This window comes from Macrotis lagotis, chromosome 1 (assembly GCF_037893015.1).
Source record: "Macrotis lagotis isolate mMagLag1 chromosome 1, bilby.v1.9.chrom.fasta, whole genome shotgun sequence".
Lineage (NCBI taxonomy): Eukaryota > Metazoa > Chordata > Mammalia > Peramelemorphia > Peramelidae > Macrotis > Macrotis lagotis.
The window spans coordinates 318954402-318971410 of NC_133658.1; the positions used below are offsets into that span (position 1 = coordinate 318954402).

The window sequence follows — 17009 nt, forward strand, 5'->3', positions numbered from 1 at the left end:
CCAAGGGGCGGTGACGTAATTAGAGCAACGCGGGAAGGAAACGCGAGAGTTTCGGGCCTCCCGGGCCGCCGTCGGGCGGAGCTGGGGAGGGAGCAAGATGGCGGCGCGCGGGAGTGACAGCGAGGAGGACCTGGTCACCTACGGGACCGGCCTGGAGCCCCTGGAAGAAGGTGCCCGGGCTGGGGGTGGGGGGCGCTGCCAGCCGTGGAGAAGGGCTGCCTTTGGAGTGAGGCGGGGGTGGGGCGAGACCCGGGCCTGCAGCGAAAAGGGGGGTCGCCCGGAGACCCCTGGAGGGGAGGGAGCGGCGACAACGCGGCCCTGCCGAGGGCCGCCCCCCGCCACGGACGGATGCGGGCCCCGGCGCGGAGGCGCGGCTTTGGGGCTGGCGACTTGGTGTTCTTGCCTGGCCGCTGCGGGGGCCGCCCGAGCCGTGGCACTGCTCGCGCCCAGGCTGCCGGTGCTCCTGCCCCCGATTCTTTTGTTTTTTGTTTTTTTTTTCCAAGGCAAATGGGGTGAAGCGGCTTGCCCACGGCCACACAGCTAGGTCATTATTAAGTATCTGAGACCGGATTTGAACCCAGGTACTCTGCTCCCGATTGTTTATTGAAGGCTGAGGCTGGACTTGAACTCAGGTCCAGGCCCGGTGCCCCATCCCCTGCGCCACCTAGCCGCCCCAGACTATTACATATTTTTATTTATTATTTATTATGATTTTTTTTTTTTTACAAAGCAATGGGGTTAAGCGGCTTGCCCAAGGCCACACAGCTAGGTCATTATTAACTGTCTGAGGCCGGATTTGAACTCGGGGACTCCTGATTCCAGAGGTAGGTGCTCTATCCCCTGCGCCACCTGGCTGCCCCTTATTAGATATTTTTAAATTGCATTAAGACTCATTAGGGGCAAGAGGACCCCGAGTTCGAAATCTGCTCCCTCATCTCCCGTTGCCTCCAGCGATTTGCACCGGGTATCTTCCCTCTCTGACTGCATTGACAGAGGCTGCAGGTAAATCTCAAGTATTTATCTAAAACAGATCCTGGGATTTTCATCCCAGCAGAGATGAGACACGGTCTGTCAACAGACATGTAGGTGACTCCTGCTACATCTACTACTGCTAGTACTGTTATTACTAATAATGGCAGTAGACGGCAAACTTTTTAGAATTATTTCAAAACTTTGTCAAATGTTGCTTAGAGTAATACTGATCACAAAAGGCACGTTTGCTTCTTATGATTTAAATCATAAAACAGGCCAAATTAAAAAAAACCCATAAGTATATATTTTTATTCCTCTCCATAACATGTAAAAACAATTTAACTTTTTAAAGTTTTGAGTTCCAAATTCTAAACTCTCCCTTCCATCCCCCATCCATGAGATAGTAAACAATCTGATACAGGCCATACATGTGCAGTCTTGTAAAACATTTCCATGTTAGTCATTTTGTGCAAGAAAACTGAAAAATAAAGTGAAAAACAGTATGCTTCAGTCTGTATTCAAACAACATTAGTTCATTCTCTGGAAGTAGAACAGTATTTTTCATCATGTGTCCTTTAGGATTGTCTTGGATTATTGTATTGCAGAGAATAGCCAGTTATTGAGAGTTCTTCATTGTACAGTATTGATGTTACAATGTACAATGTTCTCCTACTTTTGCTCACTTCACTTTGTATCAATTCTTTTAAGATTGTCTGAAATCATTCTGCTTCATTTCTTAGGGCATGATGATATTTAACCATTTCCCCAATTGATGGGGATCCCCTCAATTTCTCTAAATCTTAGCTACCACCTAAAGAGCCATTACAAATATTTTTGTATAAATTGGTCCTTTTCTTTGTTTTTTTTTTGCAAGGTAATTTGGTTAAGTGATTTGCCCAAGGTTATACAGCTAGGCAATTATTAAGTGTCTAAGGTCCAATTTGAACTCAGGTCCTCCTGACTCCAGGGCCAGTGTTCTATCCACTGCACCACTTAGCTGCCCCAGTCCTTTTCCTTTTTTAAAAAAAAACTCTTTGATATTAGTAATGTATAAAAAAACATTATTTGTACAAAAAAGAGATACAGATGTAGCTCCATCAAAGTTTTATACCCTTTGGGCATAGCTCCAAATTACTCTCTAGAATGATTGAATCCTTTCACAGTTCCATCAGCAGTGCATTAGTGTCCCAGTTTTCCTCCTCCAACATGTATAATTATCATTTTAACTTTTTGTCATATTAGCCAATCTGATACTGAACTGTACATTTGAATAAAATGCTGAATTCCAATTTCATACTGGGGGAAAAAAGATATTGTCTTTCATTGTCATTGTCTCAGCATCTCTTGAAGTCTGTTGAAGTTAATGTTGGTTGTTTCCATGATACTATCTATCCATTTCATCCCCTTTTTCTTTGCCTTCAGTCTTTTTCCAGTATCGGGGTCTTTTCCAGTGAGTCTCATCTTTTCATTATGTCATTAAGTATTTAAGCTTCACCTTCAGTATTTGACCTTACAGTGAATAGCCTAAATTAATTTCTTTAAGTGTTGACTGATTTGATCTCCTTGCTGTCCAGAAACTCAAATCTTTTTCAGTACCACAACTGAAAATTTCAATTCTGTGGTGCTTTGCTTTCCTTATAGTACAACTCTCATAAGTCGTATATTGCTACTGAAAAAAAGTCATAGCTTTGGTTATACAGATCTTTGTTGAGAAGGTGATGTCTTTGCTTTTTTAGAGTGTTCAGATTTGCCATAGCTTTCCTTATAAGAATCAAGCATCTTTTAATTTCATGGCTTCAGTTGCCACCTGTATTGAACTTTGAGCCTAAAAATATAAAATTTGACATTGTTTCAATTTCTTCTCCTTCTCTATGCTAGGAAGTGATGTGACAGTTGCCAGGATCCAGTTTTGTTGTTGTTAAACTTTGAGTCAGCTTTTACACTCTGCTCTTTCACTGTCATCAGAAGGCTTCTTATTTCCTCTTTTGACTAACCAATTGGCATCATTTGCATTTCTGAGATTGTTATTTCTCCAAGGAATCTCAATTCCAGCTTTTGATTCATCTAGCCTGCATTTGACAGGATGTGCTCTACAACTAAGTTAAATAAATATGGTGACAATATACACCCTTAACATAGTCCATTAACAGTCTTAAACCAATGAGTTGGTTCATGTACTATTCTAACTGTTGCTTCTTGGCCCATATACAGGTTCCTTAGGAAACAAGCAGTATGATCTGGTACTGCAGTTTCTGAGAACTTGCCACATTTTGTGGTGATTCATATAATCAAAGGCTTTAGTATGTCAAGTGAAGCAGACAAGGATGGTTTTCTGGAATTCCCTTGCTTTTCCCATAATCCACTGAATGTTGGCAATTTGGTCTCTGGTTCTTCTGTCTCCTTGAAATCCAGCCTGCTCTTCTGGTAATTTTGGTTCACATATTGCTGAAGTCTAGTTTACAGAATCTTAAGCACAACCTTGATGGCATGTGAGATGAAGACAGTTGTTCAGTAATTTGAATATTCTTTGACCTTGCCCTTCTTTAGGATTGGGAAGTACACAGATCTTTTTTTATTTTATTTATTTAATTAATTAATTAATTAATTTTTTTTGCAAGGCGATTGGGGTTAAGTGGCTCGCCCAGGGCCACACAGCTAGGCAATTATTAAAGGTCTGAGGTCGGATTTGAACTCAGGTACTCCTGACTCCAGGGCCCGTGCTCTATCCACTGCGCCACCTAGCCGCCCCCGAAGTATACTGGTCTTTTCCAAACCAGTGAATTTTCCAAATTTGCTGACATATTGAATGCAGAACTTTAATAGCATCATCTTTTAGGGTTTTAAATAATGCAGCTGGAATTCTGTTAGCTCTACTAGTCTTATTATAACAATCTTAAGACTCATTTGACTTTATTCTCCAGAAGGTCTGACTCGAGATTATGTGGTTATAGGTGATAGTAAGATCTTCTTGAATAGTTCTTTTTATGTATTCTTGCTATTTCTTCTTAATGTCTCCTGTTAAATCCCTACCATTTTTTGTCTTTTATCATGTCCATTTTTTTCTTGCCCTTGATATCTCTAACTTTTTTGGAGATATGTTGTCTTTCCCTTGCTCATTCCCTCTGATATTTGTGTAACACTATGTGCAAGGCACAGCTAGACATTGGAGTTGCAAAGAAAACAAAAACAGCCCTTCTTCTCCAGGAGCTCCAGACTTCTTGAAAGAGACAACAGATGACAAGACACGTGATAAATATTTGAGAAGTGTTTTTAAAAAGTTTTTAAAGAGTAGATGAATCCAGGTTGACTCAAAACAGAATTGTGTGTTTAAGTTTATAACTTGGATTCTCTTCATGAGGACTTATCCTGTTAGATCTTTTTTTTTTCTCCCAGGTTGACATCTGTGAAGTGAAACCTTATCATTGAGTAAGAAATTAAAAATTTGAAGTTCTCAAATTTTATTTCAATGTACAGTTTAATATTCAGTTAATATTTGGTTGTGTCTTTTTGGGGGAGGTAATTTATGATTTAGTTCAGCAAATAGTTTGTCTCATGTGAATAGTATGGTGCTATGCACTATGATTGAAAAAGAAAGAATATTTGAAAAAGTTTACAGTCTAGTTGATAGAATATAAACTATAATTGTCAACAAGTGTACACATTAATGCTATGAAATGACTTCTTAGGAAGGGAAAAAAAATCTATGTGGATTAGAGTGGTTTGGAAAGGCATCTTCTCCCAAGATTCAGTATTGTCTTGATGTACACATAACTTCTAGAACTACATACCTAGCTATCTTTTCTTTCTTGAGCTTTAGACTTTTCACTAATTGCTTGGTGGATATTTCTATTAAGATATAGTATAGGGGCGGCTAGGTGGCGCAGTGGATAGAGCACCGGCCCTGGAGTCAGGAGTACCTGAGTTCAAATGCGGCCTCAGACCCTTAATAATTACCTAGCTGTGTGGCCCTGGGTGAGCCACTTAACCCCATTGCTTTGCAAAAGCCTTAAAAAAAAAGATATAGTGTAGACACTTGTCAATCTCAGCATGTTTAAAAGACTTCCTTTCTAAAGAATCTTCTTTTATGTACTCCTTAACATAATATTTTTAAGTCTTTTTTTTAATCTGGCTCTAACCTCCCTTTCTTGACTCATTTTATATTGCTTCTCTTCACATTTGATGTTGTGGTCAAACTGGCCTACTTGCTCTTCCTCTAACTTGTCTTTCCTTCTTCATCTTCCATACTTTATGTATATTGTGCCTAGAGGACATTTTTCTTTACCTCTGCCTTCTAAAATCCTTAGATCCCATCAGGACTCAGCTTACAAGCCACAACATGAGGAATGGAAATACTCTTCTGATTCTTCTAGTTGTTGGTCTTTTGATCATCAAATTATCTTATTTTCACTCTGTAAATGTATTATCCTCTCAGTAGAAAGTAAGAAACTTGAAGTTTATCTTTTTACTCTTGATACATACTCTGTATTGCATTGCAAAATATGTAATTAGTTTGGATCAAAGTTGGGTAGGACTTGAATAAGCAGAGAGCAAGGCATTTGGAGCACAAAGAATAACATTATTACACTTTAATATTTAGATGCTTATAAAATATTTTTATTTATGATCTCTAATTTGCTTGTTCATGAAGTATGAAATATGATGTCAGCAACTGAACTATTTGCTTTATATTTTCCTTAAACTTTCTTTAGTATATGACAGAAAAAATCTTGTAGGATTTGGGACATTTGGGTCCTAATCATAATATTATATTGGGAAGCATATTTGTAGTCATACATCTTCTCTGGCCTAGAAAAAGTTACATGACTTAATTGCTTCAGAAGTTTGAAGATTAATTAGTATTTCTCAAACACTTTGAAGTTTAAAAGTACTAGGAGAATTACAAAAAGTAATAACATGCCAGAAAGATAAGTACTTTAACTTCCAGCTTTGAAGTTTTAGGAATGGGTTAGATGAATGTAGCTAAATGAAAGCATCTTAAAGTTTTGATTCATATTTCAAGGCTAAATTTTGATAAACATTTATTGATTGAGAATCTTAAGCCTAGAAGTAATTGCTAAAAATATCATAGGATTGTTCTAAGGATGGGTGGCCATTTTTTTTCTTTTTTGAATTTCTATAACCAAAGATTCTTTCTCGTAATTGCTATTCTATTGATGACGAATTTCTCTGTACTTATTGAGATTTGTCTTTGCTTTGGAAAGCAAGCTTGGTGTGTTGGCCAGACCCTAATCTTTAAAGGCAATTGTTTTTTAGGTTTTTTTTTTCTCCATTGTGTCTGACTCTTCATGATCCCATTTGAGGTTTTCTTTTTTCTTTTTTCTAATTTTTAAAATTGTTTTTTGGATTTTACAATTTCCCCACCAATCTCACTTCCCTCCCCCCCACCCCCTGCAGAAGACAGTCTGATAGTCTTTACATTGTTTCCATGGTATACATTGATCATAATTGAATGTGTTGAGAGAACAATCCTATCCTTTAGGAAAAAATAAAATATAAGAGATAGCAAAATTACATAATACCTTTTTTTAAAATTAAAGGTAATAATTTGTTTACATTCCACAATTCTTTCTTTGGATACAGATGGTATTCTCCATCACAGATACCCTAAAATTGTCCCTGATGGTTGCACTGATGAAATGAGCAAGTCCATTAATATTGATCATCGCCCCCATGTTGCTGTTAGGGTGTACAGTGTTTTTCTGGTTCTGCTCATCTCACTCAGCATCAGTTCATGCAAATCCCTTCAGGCTTCCCTGAATTTCCATCCCTCCTGGTTTCTAATAGAACAGTAGTGTTCCATAATGTTACATATACCACAATTTGTTCAGCCATTTCCTCAACTGATGGACATTCACTCAATTTCCAATTCTTTGCTACCACATACAGGGCTTCTAGGAATATTTTTGTTCAAGTGATGTTTTTACCCTTTTTCATGGTCTCTTCAGGGTATAGACCCAGTAGTATTATTGCTGGACATTTTTATTGTCCTTTGGGCATAATTCCAGATTGCTCTCCAGAAAGGTTGGATCAGTTCATAGCTCTACCAATAATGCATTAGTGTCCTAGATATTCCACATCCCTTCCAACATTGATCATTGACTTTTCTGGTCATATTGGCTAGTCTGAGAGGTGTGAGGTGGTATCTCAAAGATGCTTTAATTTGCATTTCTCTAATCAGTAATGATTTAGGGCAGTTTTTCATATGACTATGGATAGCTTTGATTTCCTCATCTGTATATTGCCTCTGCATGTCCTTTGGCCATTTGTCAATTCGGGAATGGCTTGTTTTTTTTTAATTTGACTCAGTTCTCTATCAATTTTAGAAATGAGTTCTTTAGTGAGCAGCTAGGTGGTGCAGTGGATAGAGCACCAGCCCTGGAGTCAGGAGGACCTGAGTTCAAATTTGACCTCAGGCACTTAATAATTGCCTAGCTGTGTGACCTTGGGCAAGTCACTCTTAACCCCATTGCCTTAAAATAAAAAAAATTTAAAAAAGGAGCTTTTGTCAGAAATACTAGTTGTAAAAATTGTTTCCCAATTTGCTACATTTCTTTTGATTTTAGTTACAGTGATTTTGTTTGTGTAAAAACTTTTTAATTTAATGTAATAAAAATTGTCTAGTTTGTTTTTTAACAATGTTCTTCATCTCTTCCTTGGTCATAAATTGCTTCCCTTTCCATAGATCTGACTGGTAAACTATTCCTTGATCTCCTGGTTTGCTTATTTGAGCTTTTCTTGACAAATATAATGGAGTAGTTTGTCATTTCCTTCTCCAGTTCTTTTTACAGATGAGAAAACTGAGGCAAATAGGCTTTAGTGATTGGCCAGAGTCACACAGCTAATAAATATCTGGGTCAGATTTGAACTCATGGAGAAGAATATTTTGAACTCTAGTCTTGGCACTGTATCCACTGCACCATTTAGCTGCTTTAAATCTTTAATGACAACTTTTATTTTAAGCAAACTCAATCAGAGAATTTTGAACTTCTGGAATAGATATGTAGGGAATTGATTTATTTTGCTACACTGAAAATTACTTAATCATAGCATAGTGAGTACAATGTTAAGATTTATAGTCAGGAAGACCAAGGTTCAATTCTAGCCTCAAATATTTAGTAGCTGCGTAGTAAGTTTAGTAATTGAGTGATGCTGGGAAAGTCATTTAATCTCTCTGGCCCTGAGATTACTCAACTGTAAAATGAGGGGGTTGTATTTGATAGCTGTTAAAGTCTCTATGATCCAATATTAGATACTCCTTGCTGGTTGTAGGATTCCAGTCTGATTCTTTTGGACATTCTGTAGACCTGAAACAAAGATGAAAAAAGAACTAAAGTCCAGCAATAGTGACTGAACTTATGGGATCTTTGAGAACAAGAGAATATCACTATGATCTAAAAAATAAAACAATAGCAGAGGGAAGATTGGGGACTTAGAAAAATACTGCAGAGTTGAAAAGTATAATGAATTGATACCATAAAATAAACATAATTTCAAAATAGAACATATGGGCAAGTCCATTATCTTTACCCCTTTTTTATGAAGAGAATGCAATTTGGTATATTGGAATTTTTCTCCCTATGTAATATAACTTAAATGGAACTTAATTGGAAAGTTGAGATTTATTTTATCATTTATATTTCCTGAACTTAGCACATTGTATAGTACCTAGTAGGTACTTAATTATTTTTGGTTGAAATGTGTTTTCACTAGAACAAGTATATTCTCTAAAAGAAACTATACCTGTATCTATCTCTTATTGTAGAGAAGCTCGATAAAATGAATTCAAAAGACCATCAAATTTTAGGAAAGGTACTTTTTGTTTTTGGTATATTATTATCAACTGAAATTGGAAGAAATTTAGGCTTACTTTGTTTGAGAAGAGATATTTTTCCTTGAATGACTTTTCTTTTTCCCACTTTCTTCTTTTACTGTATGTGTGTGTGTGTGTGTGTGTGTGTGTGTGTGTGTGTATAATAGGTGAAAGACCAAAGAAACCACTTCCCATTCAGGATCAGACAGTTAGAGATGAAAAAGGAAGATATAAACGGTTTCATGGAGCCTTTAGTGGAGGTTTCTCTGCTGGCTACTTCAATACTGTTGGCTCAAAAGAAGGTATGACTCTCTCCTTGTGAATACAGTGATGACAACTTATACTTTCAGCCATATAACATTTTTTAAAAACTTCTGTTTTAAGTTCTTTTATTCCAAGGCAGTTTTAAAAACATACTTGTATTATAAGCTGTCTTCAGAGGTAATCTATTTTGTTTTTTCCTTTGTTTATAATTCATATTTGAAATGGCTTCATTTAAAGAGGTATGATAGTTTAGAGTAGGGTGGGGAATGTCCAGTCATTAGGCCAAATAATCATTTGATTTGGCACTGCCATGGCACCATCAGGTGGGACTTGAAAATCAATAAATCTAGGAGTTTTTTAGGGATGAATTAATTCAAATTTTGACCAAATATAGTGGCTAATTTTTAAGTTAATAATTTTATATGGCCCATAGATAATGTTATAAATATCCCAAATGGAAGAAAAAAGGTTCCCCACTCCTGGTGTAAAGGAAGGAATAGAAGGTTTGGGTTTGGCTTCAGACTTTAGTATTAATAACACTGTGACTTTGAGTTAAGTCACAGCCTCTTTGGATCTTAACTTTTATGTCTGGAAAATACACCTACCTTATGAGATTGTTATGAGATAAGTTTTTTGTAAGGTGCTGCATAATTGTAATTTATTAGTATTATTTCTTTTTGGCTTTTAAATTTAGATAAATTTTTTTGGTAAAATTTTAACTTTTATTTTTCAAGGATGGACACCTTCTACCTTTATATCTTCAAGACAAAACAGAGCAGATAAAGCTATTCTTGGTCCAGAAGATTTTATGGATGAAGAGGTAGGTTTACAAAACTATAATTGGTAAGTAACCTTAACTGTGTACTCTGTGTTAGGTTTTTTTATGGCTCAAAATACTATATTCCCCCTTTTCAAGATGTTTAGATTAAAAAAGGTATTATCTATTGGTGTCTATTAGTATCTAAGAGACAGTGCTTTGTAGTTGTATTTATTCTACCATGTACTTGTATCTCAAGACTATTTTTAGGTCTTAAATTTCATCCTAAAACCTCATTATTTTGTAGAACTCAAGTATGTTTTATATTCCAATACCAAAAAGGAGTTGTTTTTTTTTAAAGGATCTTAGTGAATTTGGAATTGCACCTAAGGCAATTGTTACCACAGATGATTTTGCTTCTAAAACCAAAGACAGAATTAGAGAAAAGGCCAGGCAATTGGCTGCTGCTGTTGCACCTATTCCCGGAGCCACTGTACTAGATGACTTAATAGCACCAGCAAAGTGAGTAGAATTTTCATTTAATTTTTATTTTTTCTTGTAGTACTTCTATATTTATAATTTTTTATTTGGACATAGAATTTCTATGTTTAAGTCACCATATAATATTTATTTCCTTTTAGATTATCCATTGGTTTTGAATTGTTAAAAAAAATGGGTTGGAAAGAGGGACAAGGAGTTGGTCCTCGAGTAAAGAGAAAGCCACGTAGGCAAAAACCTGGTGTGTATGTTTAATATTAAGTTAAAGCCTCCAGCATGTTTCAATTAGCTAATCATTTCAGAAGAGTTAGCAAAATTACTATTGAAATTGGTGTTCTGTTCCTTTCTAGTTTAGTTACTGCAGACTAATCCTAAAAATGACTAGCCATTTCCCATGTACCTGTCCTTGTTCACTGACATAACAATCTTCTGTCTTGGATCACCTCCAGTGTCTCTCTTTATCCCACATCTTCAGAAAGTTGAAGGAAGATAAAACTCATTAGAAATTCATGCTTTCAGACTTGGGTCTGTCACTCACTGCTGCTCCTCAGTCTGTTTAATTCATCTCTTATTGATAAATTTGCTATCAAACTTCCTAGATCAGTTACTTTTCTTTCTTTTTAAGTCCCTTGTTTCTCTCATATCCTTATTCTCAGGGGATGTTTGGCTCCTTTACAGAGAACAATTGGGACTATTCATCATGAACTCCTTTTTGGCTCTGCTCTTCAACTCAGTGAATCTCTAGCCATACAATTATTCTCTTGGCCTTTATCTCTTGTTTGAGGGGATGAATCGTTTTGTCTTCTTTATAAAACTAATGCCCCTACCTTACCATGGCTCTCAGTTCTTTTTCTATTTTGGAATCTTAATCCTATATTTCTGTAATCCTTTATTTCTGAGAATCTTTGCTATTCCTTTTGCCATGGAATATTTCCCTTCCGTCATCAGAAATGTTGTGCTTTCCCTTACCCTTATTTTGAAAAATGATCTAGTTTTTCTGTTTCTTTTTACTTCCTTTATACTTGTTAATTCATTTTCTTATTTACTCATTCTGTTGCACTGCTTTTTTTAAGCTTCTACATCACTTTGTAAATCTATTCATTTTCTTGAATTCTTCATATTATCATTCCTTTCTACAAGTACTGTTAATCAGAAATTTAAGATCATTGCACTATATTTTGTTATTGCTATCTTTTTTATCATCGAATTCATTTTCAAATATAACACCTCTCCTCTGCTCAGTAAACTATCCCTTATAGTAGATTAAAAATGATTGTGCATTGAAGGGAGGGAAGAACTCTACTATTTTCTATTTGTTTGATGTGTCTTGGTTTTGTGTCTCTAATTAGGCTAGATATTTCTCAAGACCTTAAACATTGCTTCTCAGTGAATGCTAACTGGAAGAATTTATCCTATACCATTATTGCAAAACTCTTGAGTGACTTGGGATCATGGGAAGAGAGCATTTCTGGATCCTTTGCCCCTACAATTTTTTACCCTGTCTTAAACTTATGTGTTTGTGTTGTATTCTTTCAGTTTGGTTGAGTTAAATGTCTGGGTAATTTTTTTTAACTTTGTATGATTAGCTCTTAGCATTGTAAATGGCAGATGCCCAATACATGTTGAATGAATGAATGAATGACAGTGTCAGGAGTGATATCATTTCAAATCCCATATGACACTAACTCACTTTGTGACCCAGGACAAATCACTTAATCTTTTTGAGCTTAAGTGTCCTTATCTGTAAAGTGATGGTGATAATCCTTGTATTACCCATATTCCTGTCTCACTGGAATGTTATAAAGGGAACACTTTGTAAACTCTAAAGCTTAGATAACTGAATTGTTGCTTTTTGTTCTAGTAACAGGCACTGAGGAATCTATAGTCCTACCTGTTACATTTTGCAAGTTGTATAAACTAAGGGCCTTTTCACTCTATCTTATTTTTTTAAGTAAATATTTTATTGAAGGTTTTTTGCATTGTTTTCACTTCCCAATGCTACCTTCCCTTTTAGCAAAAGGGTGCTGTCAGGCAAAATAAATCCCAATATAAGGACCATCTTTGTAAATGCATACTTCATTCTGTCGTGTTGTCAGTCCATTATGCCTTTACTGGAGAGGGGAAACATGTTTCATTGTCTGTCTTCTGAAGTCAAGATTGTCCATGCCTTGGCCAGAGTTGATGTCTTTCAGTGTTTTCCACTTCATTATTGTGGCTGTTTGTATAGATGGTTTTCTTGGTCCTGTTAATTTTTCATTGTTTACATAGTTTCCCAAGGTTTTCTATTTTTTCTTATTTGTTGTTTCTTAGGGTATATAATGTTTTGTTATGTACCTATATGATAGTTTGTTCAGCCATCCTGGTGTCAATGGGCACCCACTTTGTTGCTGATAAAATGGTGCTATAAATATTTTTGTCTATATGTTTTTCCTTCTTTTGGGGGTCTATTCTATATTTCCTACCTGGATCTTTTTTTTGGGGTGGGGGTTTACAAGGCAAACAGGGTAAAGTAGCTTGCCCAAGGCCACACAGCTAGGTAATTATTAAGTGTCTGAGACTGGATTTGAACCCAGGTACTCCTGACTCCAGGGCAGGTGCTTTATCCACTATGCCACCTAGCCACCCCTTGGATCTTTTAATTATTACTCATTTTACATTATTTTTTATTGATGCAACTTATTTCTATCACATTTGAATCCAAAAATGCTTGTTTCTCCCACCCAGTGGATAATATCATGTAACATTAAAAAAGAGAAAAAAAAATGAGTTCAGCAAAACTAATTATTTTATATTATTATCAGACATTAAATACAATTTTTTTTTAGGTTTTTGCAAGGCAAATGGGGTTAAGTGGCTTGCCCAAGGCCACACAGCTAGGTAATTATTAAGTGTCTGACACCGGATTTGAACCCCAGGTACTACTGACTCCAAGGCCGGTGCTTTATCCACTACGTTACCTAGCTGCCCCTTATTAAATACAATTCTTTATCCATAGTCCCCTTCTTTTCAGTGACGGGAAGGGAAGTAATGTGCATTTTCTTAACTATCTCCAAAACTAAATGTTATTATTATAATTTCAAATCACTTTTTTTCCATTTATATTTTATTTACATGAATATTATTTTCTTGTTTCTAATTTTGCCCTGCATCAGTTAATATATCTTTACATGCTCCTCTGAATTCTTTATAATTAATATGGTAACTATAATATTGTATTTAATAGAATATTGAATTTAATAAATCCCAGTTTTTTTATGTGCCACACATTGTTAAGCCATTCTCCAGTTCATTCTAGTTGTTTGTTATACCACAAAAGTGCTGCTGTTAAGTTTTTGGTATGTATGAGATTTTTCTGTTTTTAATCTCCTTGTGGTGTATACTCAGTACTTTTATTACTATTCAAAGTATATCATATATCTTTTTTATTTAATATTTATTTTCATTTTGTACAAATAATGTTTTTTTACATTAACAAAATATTCTTGTTTAAGAGTAAATGAAATACCCCCTCCCTCCATAAATATAGACTTGATTGAGCGATAAAGTAAAGGGGAGAGAAAAAAATTGAAATTAAAAAAAATAGTAATAATTGTAGGTATGGCTAGGTGGCGCAATGGACGGAGCACCAGCCCTGGAGCCATGAGCACCCGAGCCCACATCTGGCCCTGTACACCCAACAATCACCCAGCTGTGTGACATGTAAGCCACCCCAACCCCACTGCCCTGCAAAAAACCCCCCAAAAAAGAAAAAAAAGGACCCAAAATAAAATAGTAATAATGGTAGGGGTGGCTGGGTGGCAGACAGAGCATTGGTCCTTGAGCCAGGAGCACCTGGGTCCAAATCTGGCCTCAGACACCCAACAATCACCCTGCTATGCAGCCCCAGGTAGGCCACCCAGCCCCATCTGCCCTGCACCCCCCCCCCAAAATAATAATACTAACAAAAAATGTGCTTGAGTCTTTGTTCCAGCACCAACAATTCTGTTGCAGGTGGATCACATTCTTTATGATAAGTCCATGACAAAAGTTACTTCCATATTTTTCCACTGTTGCCATTGCTGATTGCAACTCCCTCCTTTTGTATTTCTCCACTACCATGTACTATATTTTCTCTCTCCTTTCACTCTGACTCTGCTGTAGGGTCGCTGAGTGGCGCAGCAGACAGATCCCTGGCTCTGGGGCCAAAAGGCCTTGAGCCCCCATACCACCCCTTAGGCCCAGCATTCACCTGGCCCTATGTTCCCGGACAGGCCATCCAATCCCAGCCCCTTACAAAAAGTAAAAAAAGAAAATGTGTTATATCTGACTACTCTCCCTGCATGGTCCATCCTCTCCTCCTTCATTCACCTCCCCACCCCTTCCCACTGTTCCCCCCCCCCTTCTTACTCCAGATGCCTATACCTCATTGAGTGTATATGCTGTTTCCTCTCCTAGCCACCTCTGATGAGAGTGAAGATTCCCTCATTCCCCCTTGCCTTTCCCCCTTCCATATCATTGCAATTGCTCATTGTAATAAAGAAAAATCTTATTATATGAAATATCTTGGCCTATTCCCCCTCTCCTTTTTCTTTCTCCCATTCCATTTCCCTTTTTTCTATTGACTCCATTTTTACACCATATTTTATCTTCAAATTCAGCTTTCTCCTGTGCTTCCACTATAAAAGCTCCCTCTACCTGCTCTATTAACTGAGAAGGTTCATATGAGTATTATCAGTGTCATTTTTCTATGCAGGAATACATGCAGTTCATCATCATTAAGTGCCTCATATTTTCCCCCTCTCCTCCAATCTCCATGCTTCACCTGAGTCCTGTATCTGAAGATCAAACCTTCTGTTCAGCTCTGGCCATTCCAACAGGAACATTTGAAATTCCCCTGGTTCACTGAAAGTCCATCTTTTTCCCTGGAAGAGGACATTCAGCCTTGCTGGGTAGTTGATTCTCGGTTGCATTCTAAGCTCTTTTGCCTTCCGGTATATTATATTCCAAGCCCTACGAGCTTCCAATGTAGTTGCTGCTAAGTCCTGTGTGATCCTGACTGCAGCTCCATGATATTTGAACTGTGTCCTTCTGGCTGCTTGTAATATTTTCTCTTTGACTTGGGAGTTCTGGAATTTGGTTATATTATTCCTAGGGGTTGGTTTTTTGGGATCTCTTTCTCTGGGGGATCGGTGGATTCTCTCCATTTCTATTTTGCCCTCTGCTTCTAGAATATCAGGGCAATTTTCCTGTAGTAATTCTTTGAAAATGATGTCAAAGCTTTTTTCCTGATCATGACTTTCAAGTATTCCAGTAATTTTTAAATTATCTTTCCTAAATCTATTTTCCATATCAATTGTTTTTTTCAATGAGATGTTTCACATTTTCTTCTAATTTTTCATTCTTTTGGTTTTGAAGTATTGATGCCTGATTTCTGGTAAATTCATCAATCTCCCTGAGTTCTATTCTTTGTCTGAAGTATTTGTTTTCATCAGAGAGCTTTCTTATCTCTTTTTCCATCTGGCTGATTCTGCTTTTTAAGGCATTCTTCTCCTCAATAACTTTTTGAACTGTTTTATCCATTTGACCTAAGCTGGTTTTTAGCATGCTATTTTCTTCAGCATTTTTTTGGATTTCCTTGACTAGGCTGCTGACTTCATTTTCATGTTTTTCCTGCATCTCTCTCATTTCTTTTCCCAGTTTTTCTTCTAACTCCCTCATTTGATTTTTCAAAGTCTTTTTTGAGTTCTGTCATAGCCTGAGCCCAATTTCTGTTTTTTTTTGGAGTCTTTAGATGCAGGAGCTTGTGCTTCCTCATCTTCAGACTGAGTATTTTGATCCTTCTTGGGCTCATATGCAAAATATTTCTCAATGGTGTTACTCTTTTTTCTCTGCTTGCTCATTTTCCCAGCCTGAGCCTGGTTTTGGGGTGCTTCCTGAGCTTTTGGGACACTCCCACCAGGGTCTCAGTGTGTGAGGCTCTGTCCTCCCTCCTGGTCTGTGAATGACCATATGCGCCCCCCTCTGCCACGGGGCTGAGGTAGGGGGGGGCCCTGCTTTTCTGTGGGGGGGCCTAGACTGTGATCAGGATCTGAATGTGGTCAGAGCCCCAGAGTCCTGTTCCAGGGCCGGGAGACAGAGCTCGGCAGTCTCTCTTCCCTCCCCTTCCTAGGTTCAATGGGCTTATGCCCTAGGGGCTCCTGCTTACTGGCTTGGCTCTGCCTGCTTCTGTTCTTGGAACTTGCCTGTGCTGGCCACTTTGCTCTCTGTGTGCCCTGAGAACTTGGCTTCACGTGCTAGCTCTGGCAGAGGTCCTCCTGCTGTTCCTCCAGTTTGTGCTTGGTGCCCCCCAGGGTGTAGCTCAGGAAACTCCCCTGCTGCTGTGAGCCGTGGCTCACAGCACCCTGGGGCTGCCTCCGGGAGGCTGTAGTTCTTTCACTCTGGCAGGCCACCCCTCTGGTGGGCCGCCCCTCCAACCCCGGGGAGCAGAGCCTTTCTGCTCTTTTCCAGGTTACCTTGAGTAGGAGAACTGCCTTACTGGGTCCGTCTGTGGGTTCTGTCTCTCGAAAATTTAGAGTCCTTAGCTTATGAGTTTTATGAGAGAGTGCCTAAGACACCATCCGTTCTTGTCGCCATCTTGGCTCTGCCCCCCACATATCTTTTAGAAAGAATAGTAAGGATGAATTCTTTTAGGAATGTGCTAAATAATGA

At 37.7% G+C, this 17009-nt stretch overlaps 1 protein-coding gene across 2 annotated transcripts in view; it reads left to right on the plus strand.

The window, feature by feature from the left end:
* The first annotated feature begins 78 nt into the window (after positions 1-78).
* GPATCH1 (G-patch domain containing 1) overlaps positions 79-17009 on the plus strand; it is a 59554-nt gene continuing 42623 nt past the window's right edge. For both annotated transcript variants that reach the window (XM_074211485.1, XM_074211486.1), the window contains exons 1-5: positions 79-170; positions 8971-9105; positions 9802-9887; positions 10186-10346; positions 10466-10563. In XM_074211485.1, the coding sequence (XP_074067586.1) occupies positions 98-170; positions 8971-9105; positions 9802-9887; positions 10186-10346; positions 10466-10563 (553 nt within the window). In that variant the 5' untranslated portion in view covers positions 79-97. The remainder of the gene's footprint in view (positions 171-8970; positions 9106-9801; positions 9888-10185; positions 10347-10465; positions 10564-17009) is intronic.